This window comes from Lotus japonicus, chromosome 3 (genome assembly GCF_012489685.1).
Source record: "Lotus japonicus ecotype B-129 chromosome 3, LjGifu_v1.2".
In the NCBI taxonomy this organism is placed as follows: Eukaryota; Viridiplantae; Streptophyta; class Magnoliopsida; order Fabales; family Fabaceae; genus Lotus; species Lotus japonicus.
Window position 1 is genome coordinate 30,224,814 of NC_080043.1, and position 14,695 is coordinate 30,239,508.

General features: G+C 35.5%; 2 protein-coding genes across 3 annotated transcripts; both read left to right on the forward strand.

The window, feature by feature from the left end:
- Nucleotides 1–942: 942 nt before the first annotated feature.
- On the forward strand, nt 943–5,192 carry LOC130749121 (uncharacterized). 2 transcript variants are annotated; one of them, XM_057602417.1, is made up of 3 exons: nt 943–1,098; nt 3,556–4,635; nt 4,981–5,192. In XM_057602417.1, exons 2-3 carry the CDS (start codon nt 3,606–3,608, stop codon nt 5,001–5,003), a joined length of 1,053 nt encoding a protein of 350 aa, XP_057458400.1. In that variant the 5' UTR covers nt 943–1,098; nt 3,556–3,605; the 3' UTR covers nt 5,004–5,192. The 2 variants fall into 2 exon arrangements, with proteins under 2 accessions (XP_057458400.1, XP_057458399.1); XM_057602416.1 differs by lacking the exon at nt 4,981–5,192 and having other exon boundaries at nt 985–1,098; nt 3,534–4,871.
- Nucleotides 5,193–10,204: 5,012 nt separating this feature from the next.
- Nucleotides 10,205–14,159, forward strand: LOC130749122 (vesicle-associated protein 1-2). Its single transcript, XM_057602418.1, has 8 exons — nt 10,205–10,382; nt 10,490–10,560; nt 10,716–10,797; nt 11,322–11,437; nt 11,556–11,720; nt 11,813–11,863; nt 12,559–12,636; nt 13,241–14,159. The coding sequence occupies exons 1-8, from the start codon at nt 10,331–10,333 to the stop codon at nt 13,349–13,351; spliced, it is 726 nt and encodes a 241-aa protein (XP_057458401.1). The 5' UTR covers nt 10,205–10,330; the 3' UTR covers nt 13,352–14,159.
- The last annotated feature ends 536 nt before the right edge of the window (nt 14,160–14,695 follow it).

Here is a 14,695-nt window from a genome sequence, read left to right on the forward strand (position 1 = left end):
CCTGTAAGGCGTACAAGGCTTGTTGAATGGCCTGAGCCTGACCTTTTTAACTAAATAGACTTTTCAAAAAGCCTAAGCCTTGCCTATTTACCAATTTGGATTGGCCTGGCCTGGGCCTGTGGTAGGCTAGGCCATAGGCCCCTACGAACGCTCTGACCTATTCCCACCCCTAGTGGCAATGGTAAAAAGTAGTTGTTTAAACCCTTAGAATGAGAGTTCAAATCCTATAAGTTGCATTTTTTAGGGAGACTTTGACCTTCACCACACCCGAGTTAGAATTGCAAGAGCAATTTTTTTTAAGAATTTGAAAACTTGTAAAGAATAATTCTAATATTTATTTAAATTTTTGTTATGATTTTAATATTACAAATTTATATTTATATATTGCTCCCACAACGTAAAATTTCTGGATCCGTCACTGACTACGGGTGTGATAAAAGACAATGTACTTGTCCGGAAACGTGAAAGAAACACCACGAAATGAGGAGTATTTGCGAGTCCAACCTCAATGGTGAAATTGGAAGAGACGATGATGATGATGAGAAAGATGATTGTGATTGATGTAGGTGGGTGAGATTTAGAAGATAATTGTAGTGGGTGAATAGGTTTAACATGGGAAGAGGATGGTGGTGAGTGGATGTTATGATTGATAAAGACAAGGAAGAGGGAGGATGATGGTGACAATGGTGGAGATCAAAGGAGAAGAAGGAGAGGAAGGAGGAGAGGAGGAGGAGGAGGAGGAGGAGGAGGAGGAAGTGGATGAGGGTGGTGGTGAGGTTGGTCAAAAATAGGAAGAGAATAAGTAAGGGACAAAAATTATTTTAAGGGTATTTTAGTAAATTGAATAAAAATTAATTTTGGTAATTTGATTACCGGTCTCTACGAAGGAAATGGTGCATAAAAATTAATTAGTTCGTCTTCCGATAATTTTTTTTAATGAATTCTAATTTCCTAAAAATTATAGTAGTAGTAGTATTATTTTTTCCACCTCAAATAAAGGCGATATAATATACTCTCCTTGTTTGTCTAATCGAACGATGTTCCCCTGAATCTCAAGCATACTTCACCGCCCTGCGACTTCGCCAAAAAGTAAAACAGGTTACTTTCCAATCCATTTTCTTCCAATTCGCATATTTATCTTTCAATTTTTTTTCTTTCTGTTTCTCTCTGAATTTCATCGAATCAATTCTTAAACCTTTGGTACCCATGTTTGGTCTTGTTTCTTTTGTGGTTTGACATGGAGTGAGACAGCAAGTGATGTTGTGAAATGCCCTTAATTCAATACTAGCTGTATCTAAAGCTTCTCTACCAAATAGGGGAAAGAAATATTGGGGCATAGCTTAATAGGATGTGTTGCCTGTGAATCAATAGACTGAAATGTGGACTTTGATAACTAATAAATAAGTTATAATTCTGTGTAGTTTGTTTAGGACTGTTTCATTTTGATAGTAAATAGTAAATTACTGAAAATGTGTTTAGATGTTTAGCTAAACAGGCTGGCTACTATGGGGATGGAGTTTGGGGAATCACTTTAGAGGGTAAAGTAAGTCATCGTACCATTAATAGTGATTACCTAATTTGAAAAGTCAATATAAACAACTTAATCAATGGTGTGATGACTTACTTTACCCTCTAAAGTGGGTGAATTAACTTTAGAGGAGCCGGACCCGAAATTTGGTTCTGAACGCTATTCTCAATTTTTCATCATATGATACAATTTATTTATATTAGAATGATGAATACTCCTAACTCTATCCTTCTCATATCTAGTTTTTACCTTTTTGGTTCATTGATTGTCAAGTTTATCTTTCAGATGATGATTTTTGTTTCATGTTATGTGTTACATAAGAAATTCAAGAAGAAATCATTATTGTTTCTGCTGAATGGACTAACAAGACGGTTTGATGGAGTAATATGTGTTTAGTTAAATGCATTTATGTTTTCTTATAATTGGTGCTATTTCTTAATCCTTGAGTAATTCCTGTGGAGCATACCTGAGGCACAAGTGTCAAATAAGTTTGAACTTTAAAGAACTGAGGCTTGAAATCTTCACATTCAGTGGATTCAATCTTCTAGGGCTAGATTGTACTTTGAATTCAGTTGATTTGGTCTTCTGTTGACTACAAAATGTTAATAGAATATTTTTACAGCAAACTTCATTGTCCTTTCAGCTGATTAAAGGCCCCGTTTGGATAAACAGCTTAATTAAGCGCTTATGGTCATAAGCGCTTATGACATAAGCGCTTATTCATAAGCTATTTTTAAAAATTTATTGAAATAAATTAAAAATAAGCTGTGTATAAGCATAAGCTGTTTTTCATAAGCTATCCTGAGTAGCTTATGAAAATAAGCTGAAAATAGCTTATGGCAGACCATAAGCTGTTTGCATAAGCTCTCCCAAACACTGGCATAAGAGCTTATGCTGTTAGATAAGCTCAAATAAGCTCTTCCAAACTGGGCCAAAATCCCTCAGAGACTAAATTAAGATCCTAAGAAGTTAACTCAGTTTTTTGTAGTTCGTGTTTTGCTGACTTGTTTGGTATTTCAGCTAACTGTTCAGTGATTTATTAACATATGAAGAAATTATCTAGTTAATTTAGAAAACCAGTTAACTAACATTGCAAAATGAGACATAGATAAACCAATTGCTTGGTATTCATTTGATACATTGCTAACTCAACACTCCAAATTTTTGTAAAAGATTTCCCCTGCTGTTTTCTTTGGTTGGCTTTGCAAATAGCACCGCCCTTGAATCCTTCACAATTTTATATGCCTTCTTTACTCTGAAATCTGAGCAAGTTTCTGATTTTCACTGGATTGCATCCGTTACACTTGAAATATATTCCACTATTTCCTCTTTGTTTGTTGGGCACTGGTGGGAAAATAAAATAAAAGAGAAGCTGGAAATAGAATTGAATTTTAGTTTCACCTTTTTTGAGGATATTTAGTGCAATTGAAGATTTCCCAACCTCATTTGGGGAAGCAGTCCTATATGTGCGCCACTTTCAGCATTGATGAACAGTGTTACATACTCCCTCCGTTCCAGAAAGTTTGTAGTTTAAGGTTGTGGCACAAAGGGTAAGAAAACAATTATTAATAGTATAATTTGACTAGATTGCCCTTATTTAATTTTACTAGTATGATGTGCAACTATTAAAGTATACTTAGATAGAAAAGAATGTAATTAATAGAGAAGAGTTGTGGTTGGTTAATATGAAAGGTGATAAGTGAGAGAAAATGTATTAAATGAGGGTATAGGTGGAAAAAATTAGCAAAAAATGCATTGGTTTTCGAAAACAACAAACATTTTGGGATATTGAAAAATAGTGCAAAACAACAAACTTTCTGGAACGGAGGGAGTATTTTTTAGCAGAAGTCCTGTAATTCACCTTTTCCATGTCTCTTGAATGACTTATTTGTTTGTTTTTCATTTTTTTTGCATTCATTACTAGGCTTACTCTCTGCTTAAAGTGGCATTCAAGATGTTGATGTATTCTTTCTTTTTGGAGGTTAACAGTGTGTGTCATCAACAGTTTGCTCTTTGTTAAACTTCAGGTGCCAGAGAACAAAGAGCATAAAGCTCTTTAGAGTTTCTGCGATCAAGAATGAGTAGAGGAATGGCATCATTAACTCAAACCCATTATCCAATAAATACCTCCACTCTCAGGAGGGCACATCCTAGAAGCCAAAAATTATTGAAATCTGGAAAACTGTTCCAACTTCAAGGACTCTCTTTTCCTAGTATTCACATTAATCAGTCCCGCGTATGCTGCACAAAGTTAACTCCATGGGAGCCATCGCCTGTCACATATGCTCCTACGGATAAGCAAAGTGATAATTTCTTGCAGAATAGCGCCAATATATTTGAAACCCTTGATTCTAGTGAAACAGCAGAGTCTCCAACAGCAAATGCTGAAGGGCTTAAAGAGACAAAATATCAGCCAGGCCTGCAGCTTCAGTTTTTAAAATGGCCCATGTGGCTTCTGGGCCCTTCCATTCTCCTTGTGACTGGCATGGTCCCAACATTGTGGTTGCCAATATCTTCAATCTTTCTTGGCCCAAATATAGCCAGCCTACTTTCCTTGATTGGACTTGATTGCATCTTCAACCTTGGCGCAACGCTCTTTCTCCTCATGGCGGATTCTTGTTCCCGGCCTAAGAATCCGATGCAAGACTGTAAGAGCAAGGCTCCCTTCAGTTACCAGTTCTGGAACATTGTTGCAACTCTTACTGGATTTGTTGTCCCGTTGTTGATGATGCTTGGCTCTCAGAAGGGCGTTAGCGTTCTGCAACCTCAACTACCGTCCATCTCATTTGCAGTTCTACTAGGTCCTTATCTTCTTCTCTTGTCAGTTCAGATTCTGACTGAGATGTTGACTTGGCATTGGCAATCACCTGTCTGGCTTGTTACCCCTGTCATATATGAGTCTTACCGTGTCTTGCAGCTGATGCGGGGATTGAAGCTTGGGGTTGAGCTCAGCGCGCCAGCATGGATAATGCATTCGATTAGGGGGCTAGTGTGCTGGTGGGTGCTAATTCTCGGTTTGCAGCTTATGAGGGTTGCTTGGTTTGCTGGTTTAACTGCTCGAGCTCGGAAGCAGCAACAATCTTCTTCTGATACTTCTGTTGCCAATGGTGAGTTGGTGATGACTGATTGATATTGTTGTAAACATATTCTGGAAGACACAGATTAAAGGTTAAGTAGACATAGTTTTGTTTTAGCTATGGGTGATTTATCCCATCTGTGGACCATACTGATAGTGATGCACATCGAATTGCCATATATACAACTAAACTATATACAACTAAACTAGGTATAAGGCTTATATGATAACTGGGATTTATAATGAATGGTTGTCCTTGTTTTTCCAGTTGTGAATAAGTTGGTTGATCTGGTTGTTTCCTCAACTTATGTATGGGGAAGAATTACGTACTTGTTGAAGAAAACTTTATGGATTTATTATTTTTGATAAATTGTAGGTGATATATTGGAGCTTAAATGAATCACTTGTTATTATGGCTTTTCCAGCTAGCAAGTGGCGGAACTGGACCATAATATTTGGAGGGGCCAAAGTATTTAAATTTATGTTTTTGTAGATAGCATTTTTACCACCACTTTTCTGACCACTTTCATTTGTTACAATACCTGTTATATATTCTCCTCATCTATCAGTACTATTCTAATTTCTAAATTTCTCTAACAGCCCCTTCGTTTCTCATTGCAATTCTGCTTCCTCTATGTCAGCAGCCTCTTTGATTTGATCCTAACATTCCTCTAAAACAATTGTTACCTCAGAGTGTCTTAATTTTCTCTGGTAGAAACCCAGTTCACCTTTGCCACCACTATTATTAGCATGAGGTTGTGGCCAGTATTGACTAGTATCTCAATCTTCATCTTCTGCTTCTTCTAATTCCACATATGAAATATACCAACACCATTGAAAGTTGAAACAAAAACTCTGCATATCTTGAAATTAAAGCTCCATCTTTATGTATGGATGAATGTATATTGCAACTTATATCAAAACAGAATCACTGATTAATTGGCATAGTTGAGAGGGTGAAAATTTTGTGGGAAAGAAAATAATGAAATCAAGGAAGAGATGAAAGAAGACTGAATAGAAACATGATCAAAATTTTACCTGAGTCCAAGTTAAATAAACTCCTAAACTTTAGAAAGCCATATGCTAATGTGCTTCCCTTTTTTTTTAATAAGAAAAATATGATTGAATTAGAAGTACAAGACCCAATACACCAAGAAGGAAAAGAAAATAATCAGATACATAAAGGCAGTGAGTTGCTTGAAGATGACACACTGCCAAGAAAACCCCGTACCATAATGATCCCACATTTACACCCAACAGAAGAAAATCACATTGCATAACAAAGCAGCAGAGAGGGGCAATTAACATTTTCAACTTGGCCAATTATCTGTGCCAACCAGTGACCAAGATGTCGAGACCAATATAATGAACCATTCGATAGCTCCCAGTGGATACTTAGCTAGAGTTGCTTTTGCTTTAGAGACCCAGTTTCTTATGTGCTTCCCCTTACTTCTCATGCCCCACACCGGTAGTTCAATTAGAGCATTTCCAATGAAGATCTAAAATTGAGATCTTAAAATAAAATATGGATTTTGTTAGATCCCACCCCGTGACGAATTTAAAAATTTTATGTTGTGGGGGAAATATGCTTATGAAATTTTTATAGGAAAAACATAACACATTATCATTAAAATTTTAAAATACATCATAATTGTTTTCTAGGAGATTTTCATATTTTGAAAACTTTGCACATTTTTTATTCTCAACAGTTTCAAATATCTAAAGGAGCCTTGGCGCAAGCTGCTTGTTGTCATGTGATTGAGATCATAGGTTCAAGACCTTGAAATAGCCTCTTGTGTAATAAAAAGGTTAAAGGTGCGTATAATGCATGCACCTTCCTAGACCCTGGGTATGCTGGAGCATTGTGCCTCGGGCTGCCCTTTTGTTAACACAATCAAATATCTTTGTATACAAGCAACTAAACCATCATTTAACCATCCATCTCCCATACAATTTTGTTCGATTCTTGATAATATTCTTAATGGGGAAAACTCTTTCAACTGTTGCAATTTTTACTGGTAGTATATATAGGCTTTCCATAGAGTAGTTTTAAAACTAGTCGTCAATTGCTATTTTTGTAAGAAGTGGCATGAGTAAGGAGAGTGGATGAAAGCGAAAGACACGAGAAATAGCCTTCTCAAATTTGAGTGAGTCTAGGCGCTGGAGGCATCTTTGATTGAGTGGGGGCAATTTGGACTGAGTGGGAGCAAACTACACTTGGTATTCATATACTTAACTATATTATTAGTCAATTTTTTAAAAATCACGTGGGGGCATTTATGCTCTATATGCATCTAACATTGATCCACCATTGGAGGTATCCTACATGATATGAGATCTTTAGTAAAAGCTAAAATCTGTGTCTTAGCTCAAGTGCTTTCAAGTGGGATATGAAATAAAATAATATTTGATTCTCTCATTCAATACTAGAACCAAAGTGAAAATAAGGAGGGAATGAAACTGAATCATTTTAATTAACATGAACAATATACAAATTACAACCAGAGTCAGAAAAATGGAAAAAATAAACCGTAAAAGCATGTATGCCGAGCACCGCCACTGATTTGTCATGCACCATCGCAGATCTGCCATGAACTGTCCTCACCGTCATGACATGGCTGTTGCGGATCTTCCACTCCATTGAAGCTTCAGATCTGCGACGAGTAGGAGTCGAGAGAAGAGAGGAGATGGGTCCAGATCAGGGGTACGATGGATGAACAAAGGTGTGATGGAGGAGAGGATATGTGGTTTAGTGCGTGTGGCGAGAGGACCAGAGAGAGCTTCCCCTTCTTTTTGTCGTTTTTTGCCAAGTTCAACATTATGTAGAAATAAATAATATAAATATATTGGGTATTGTGGGTCCAACCAAAAGTGAAGTAAGATCTCAAACCATTGGAGTGAAATGTGCATCGGGACCTTATGAGTGTCTGAAATCCTATGTGGCAGTCCAGAGCCCCAAAAGTTGAGTTAAGCCCCAAAATAAGATCTCATTTTTTAAAATACTCTTAATTTTTAAAATATTTTTGGGAGGGCAGTGGCACTGCCCTGTCCCAATGATGTTTCGCCACTGCCAACTAGAATGTACTCAGTATATTTCAAAATAATTGTCACTTTGAATAAAAAGAATTGGAGTAAGTACCCTTACTACTTTCAGTTAAAAGCATTTTAGTAGATGCTTAAGGGATACATGTTAAGTTAACTTAAATTGACTTTCATTTCAATGCATGAGTACAGTTTCAATTACTCAAAGTGAGTGTATATGGCTAAAGTGGAGAGGGATACTATATGATTTGTGATTTGTCACTTTTGGGGTTCTTGGTTGTGTTCTGAGTTTTAGGTTTGAGTGTTCTTAGTGATGATGATAGCTAGAGCAAGAAGAAAGGAAGGAGAGTAGGATTTGAGTAGAAGATAAAATCAATGCAAATATTTGGTCCTTGCATTATAGAAAATTATTGGTTTTAGTATCTCTATTTAAAAAGTGGAGAATTGACAAAAATTCCATGTCAATAAAATTGTCCATGTGGTTGCATGAGTGTGCATACACATCATCACTAAAATAGGTGGAGGGACCAAAACATGAATATTTCCATAACTTAGGAATTTTTGTCTATAAATATTTTAAGAGGGACCATAACAAATAATTTCTCATTTTATAGGGGCTTAAACACATTTAATTCTTTAAAGTTTTTATCTACATATATTATCATTTTTAAATATAAAATTTATAATATTTATGTTACGACAAGAGAAAAACGTTTCTTGTTTTTTAACAATTGTGTATACCTACCAAAAAAAAAACAATTGTGTATAATAGTCAAATCAATTTTAAATGAGTAACTGTTTTTTTTTTTTGAAATATAAATGAGTAACTGTTGATATGACTTTTATTGATATTAATTTTTTCTGTTATTTAAAATATCTTGATAAAATTGAATAATAAATATAGGTAAAGACACTTTTTTTTGCACTTTGGAAAGCACTTCATGACCAAGGTGAGAAAGTCAAAATAACTCTAAACATAAAAAAAAAATAGGTAGCTAAATTAGTAGCTAAATTGGTTGGTTTGAGTTGAAAATAATTAATTCAAGGAATTTGCAGGATCGTTTTGGTCATTGTTCAAGAGCAACAGAGGCGGCAATATGGGACATGTGCCTCACGATGTCGTTAAGAGTTCTCAACAACGACTTCTCCTGAACCTTAAACCCTTCCCACATAAGGCACATGTCCTAGGAGCCCTTAATGACGACTTCTTCTCACTCCAGCGACTTCAGCCTTCTTCCATTTGCCTCCCACTACGCTCTTCTCTTCCACCACCTCCTTCCGTCGGGTTCCCCATTATGACCACCTTCAACATATTATGAGCTCCATCAGGGTTTGACGATTTTGCAAGGCTATGCTAGGGTGATTACAATTCTAATATTATCTCTTGTGTGGGGCAAAAATAAAATATAATATTACAATTTCATCAAGTTACTAGATGAAAATTTGAGCCAATTGTTTAAATCTTACGGTGTATAGAAGATCTTTCACCAATAAAAGAGTTAGTAGCTCAAAGTGCAAGGTTAACAATGCAACACATAAACATATTTTTTATAAAAAGCTAAAAGTGCAAGGACAATGCTACACCTAAATAGTTTTTTGTACTATTTAGTCTTATAAGCTTTTTTTTTTTACATAAATTTTGTACAACACTTCTTGCTAAAGAAAGCAATTCAACTTACACAAAACTTTTCCAAAAGAATATATACTTTATTTTAACAATCCAACAACAAAGATAATACCAAACTTGAAAAGAAATATAAAAAAGTAAAATGAAAGAAATTTAGACAAGAATTAAGAAGGAAGATAAACCAAGAAAAGAGAAAGCATATAATGGGTGTAGCCCATCATTATCAATCTACTAAAAATATGCTAATGGGTGTTATATGATTTTATAAAGTATATATACTTTATTTTAACACACCAACAAGAAAGATAATATCAACCTTGGAACGATATATAAAAAAGGAAATAAATTTAAACAAGAATTAAAAAGGAACATAAACAAAGAAACAAGGCAGCACATCATGAGCGCAGCCCATCAAACTACTAAAAAAAATATAGTAAAGGGCGTTCAATGATTACAACATTACATATGTACAATATATAGGATATAGAGATTAAATATGTTTTGGTTTCTCTAGCTAATTATTAACTTTTCAAAAAAAAAGCTAATTATTAATTTTAATCTTTTTTTATTGATTTGGTCTCTAAATTGGTAAATTGTTAATTTTCGTCTTCATCAACTTTTGCGACATTATAAAGTATAAACTGTTACCAACACATTTTGTGGTGGAATGACGGGCTAACAACCGTCACTAATATACAAAATACGTATGAAAGACTATAATATAATAGTTCACTATTTTTTATGAACAAAAATCAACGAAAATTTAAAGAGTGATGAAAATCAATAATCCGTGAAGAGGATAAAAATATATTTAACACTAGATTTTAAAATAGAAAATTATTATTATTTTTTGCTCAAGTGCTTTATTAATAATCTTAATAAAAAGACGAAATTACCCTTCCAAAAGACACAGATATATGTACACAATATCCCACGTTGTTGATTTGTAAGTTGCATCTTTCTGATTCTCTAGTCTCTACCTACGACAGCGGTTTTTCCTCGCCGGAAAACCGACAGTGATCTTTGTCTCCGGCGACTCCCCTCCGATCCCTCCACCATGAGTTCCGGCGAGCTCTTCCACATACACCCTCAGGAGCTTCAGTTTCCCTGTAAGCCTCTTCGATTTGTTGGCTTTTGAGTGTTCGGTTTCTGCTACTGGGTCTTGTTCTAATTTCTTCTTTTTTCTTTCTTTTCTTGGTTTTGGATTTGTGAATAGTTGAATTGAAGAAGCAGATCTCATGCTCCTTGCAGTTGTCTAACAAGACTGATAACTATGTAGCTTTCAAGGTTCCAATCTTACTCTCAATTTTTTCTTTCTTTCTGGCTCAGTTTTGATTTTATTTTTCATTTATTTCCAGAATTTTTTAGTTTGTAAATTTGTTTGTGTGTTATGGAGACCTGTAATTTTGATTTGGGGGTGGAATTTATGGTGTTGATTGCAGGTTAAGACCACAAATCCCAAGAAGTATTGTGTTAGGCCTAACACTGGAGTTGTGTTGCCTGGGTCTACATGTGATGTTACAGGTTTCTTTTTCTCTCTTTCTTTTTACCCTTTTTCCCTTCCTTACTCTCCATGTTGCACACACAAGCATATAAAGCATGTAAAGAGGAACAATCTTTTGTTTGATTATGTGTCCCAGCTTAAACCCTTGTTTGTATGTGTGGTGACTGGTGAGATAATTTGATCTAGGGTGTAAACAGCTTAATTAAGCACGCTTATCCCTCAAATGCTTATTCATAAGTTAATTTGAAACTTATTAAAATAAGTTGAAATGAAGTTATGGATAAACATGCACTCTTATTCATAAGCTAGTATGAGCAGCTTATGAAAATAAGCTCAAAACAGTTTATCCGAAGGCCACAAGCAATTTACATAAGCTCTCCCAAACACTTGTATAAGCTCTTCGGTCTTCGTAATTTTTGGGGTCAATTTTTGGTATTGGTTTGTTATTTTCTCTTTTCCGCATTCCATGTGCGCAACAATTTTGAAGTAATTTTTTATCCCTTTTATTGACTGCTTGTGTCTTATTCATATTTTCACTTTCCAGTAACAATGCAAGCCCAAAAGGAGGCACCTCCTGACATGCAATGCAAGGATAAGTTTCTCCTTCAAGGCGTTGTTGCAAGCCCCGGAGCAACCATAAAAGATATCACTCCGGAAATGGTAACTATTCAGCAAATAAGAAGCTGTTTCTTGATATAATAACTGTGTGACATAGCATACATGGTCGTTTTCATCCACCTTGCTCAAGTTGATGGTTTTTATGTTTAATTTCATATAGTTCAATAGAGAATCCGGCCATGATGTTGAAGAGTGCAGATTGAGAGTTGTTTACGTAGCTCCTCCTCGACCACCGTCCCCAGTTCGAGAAGGATCCGAAGAGGATTCATCTCCTCGAGCATCTGTATCAGAAAATGGCCATTCAAGTGCTTTGGAGTTTCAGGCTGTAAGTAATGACTCTGTTTGTGTATATTTTCATACATAATAATTCTTTATCTTTTCATACTAATTAATTGTTGTGATGAATTTGCACTGCAGGCTTCTAAAGGTTTCAATGAACGAGTTGAGGCTGAGGATACTTCATTTCAGGTGACTTATACATCTCACATCTTTGCTATTTGACACTTTGAAGGATATTTTCTCTTCCACCAAGTTGATTTTTTCCCTCTCTTCTCTGTAACAAGGTTTCTTTTTTTATCTCTTAAAAAAGCAGTTCACCTATCATTTCTATCATTCTATGTAGCAGAGGATATATTTTAATTTAAGAAAAGCTAATGCATGATGTTGTTAATTGGCCCCAACCCAAACATGCCTGCAATAGTATAGCACATTTCGACTCTAACAAAAAAGGACAAGTTTGCTTGTCATTTTAGCGATATCAAGATCATGGTTATTCTAACTTAGTTTAGGAGGTTGGAACCACCCTTTCAAATGTTTTTGAAATGCATAATTTTTTTTCCGAGTTTATGTACCAAATTATATTGCAGCCTGCACTGCCCTTTTATTAATGATCTTTCATATAGAGTTGTTGTACTGTGCTTTTCTGTGGTTTTTTTAATTGAAGTATGTTATTTGGGAATGCCCGGACAGATAAACTGTTCTGAATTTGATTGTGTCCTTTCATTTATTTACATTGGTGAGTCTTGTATTGGAAGATATTTGCTGTAGATTGAGTTTCCTACAATACTTATCTCCACTACCTTGAAGAAGAGCTCATCAGATTGTTCTTGATGACACTTAAACTCAGAAAAATCAGTGCTCATTTTGAATTTCTATTATTTCAGGCAAGAGCTCATATCTCTAAGCTAATTGAGGAGAAAACTTCTGTTATTGAGCATAATATAAGGCTTCAGCAAGAACTGGTATGGAGTTCATACTGAATTAAAAATAAAATCCAACTGATTCTTATATTATGCAAATGTTATCTTGAATGTTCTGCTGGGTGATCTTGATGTTTATCCTATGGTCCTACTTTGTTATTTTCTACTAGCACACTACGGGATGTAATGCTTCTAATTTGTCCATGTCGTGTTATGAAAATAATAGGTTGGACTGAATTAAATATCCACTGATGTTACTTACGCATCAAACAGTGCACACACCACACAAGCACCCCAATTTTTCTTTTCTCTTTCAAGCTGAAATCATACCAGGAACGATGAGACTTGTTTGTTCCCTAATATGTTTTGATTTCTATTTATCGAGTCATTACATGCTTGCACTCTACTAGACCCCGCTTAAATTTCTTCTGAACAGTGAACACATAAGATTATGTATTCTTCTCAGACTTGATCATTTTCCTGAACTGAGTATTACTAGTGCAGACAAACTGTAGCCATTACTTGCCATAATTGTTAAATGTTTGGTGCAGAAGTTGATACTTGTATCATAGTGTAATAATTTAGATTTTTGAATTTATTGTACTCTTAGAAAATTATTGATTATCTTGGAATGTTTCATGCATAGGAGCTATTGAGGTGTGAAGGGAACAAAGGCCGTGGTGGTATACCATTAATGTATGTGGTTCTTGTTGGCTTGGTTGGCATCATTTTAGGTTTCTTATTGAAGAGGACGTGACCTATGTGATTGCCAGCTTCTGATATGTAAAAAATGGCGTCGGCCGTCACTATAAATAAGCTGTCAAAGCCTCTGACAAATAATAATCTGCCAAGGCCTCGGACAAATCATGAGTTCGTCATTCCCGGGTCGCCTCCACCAAAGCACAATGCTCCTTCCCATTCGGAATCGCCTCTTCTTTACATCTGCGTGTGAACTACCCCACCCTCACATTCCGGCAACCAGACTACCATGGTGGCTAACAGAAGCACCGCTGAACCTTTCCCCCTTGTTCCTTTCGGCATGATGGTTTTGCTTGTGACGTATGGTCTGTGCTCCAAATTTCTCTTGCATTTGCACATGAAAACTTCGGAGCACATGGCATACACCACAAGCAGAACCATCATACTGAAAGTGAAGATAATGGGGGAAATATCCCTGTGGTGCCGTTGCCATCTGCTGTCGTGGTCTAGGTTCTGGAATGTGACGGTAGGTTTTCTCCACGACAGTTGTCGAGAAGAGGCGATTTGGGAAGGGTTAGGAAGCATTGTGCTCTGGTGGAGGCAATCCGGGAATGGCGATTTGTCAAGGCTTTGGCAGCTTATTTATAGTGACAGCTTTCGCCATTTTTGGCTGTATGTGGAGAAGAAAAATGATTAATTGTAGAAACCAACGACAAGAAAAATGTGTGATATGTAAAAACCAACTGTTGTATTGCTCATAGAAATTTGGAATGTGTGGTAAAATATAGGCACCTCTATCGGGAGTAGCAATCATGGACAGGTTGATGAAATGAAATTTATATCATGGGAACTGTATTGTTTTTTTCTGTGGTGCGTGATTAATTATTTAGCTACATATTTTCCCGCCTCCACTTTATCTCTTATGCAAATGTTTCCTTAGTCTTTTTTTGTAATTTTGTCAGTTTTCCGAAGCATACAAAAAAGAATTGATTTAGGTTGAGATAAAATTCAAGTCAATCATATTTAATTAAATTGGTCCAATTTTAAGTAATTTTTCAAAATTTTATCTGCCTATTATCATTTTCCAAAATTATTAAGGTAAGAGTTGTTTAAGTTGAAAAATAATAAATCTGAAACTTAAATCATTTTAATTAAATCGGTTCAAGTTTAAATTAAAGAGCATCCACTAAGAAAATTAATTCAAATCAATCAACTTATTTATGTTTGGATTATTCGGTTCATCACGTCAGTCCGTACAAGAGAAAATTTTCAGCAATATAGGAGTAGTAGTGAGTGAACACTCAGTACTCAATTGTACCAAATTACTATTAGTATTTAAAGTGACAATTAAAAAAAATTAGGGGGACAATTGAGAAAAGTGTACTTTACCCAAAATTAAAAC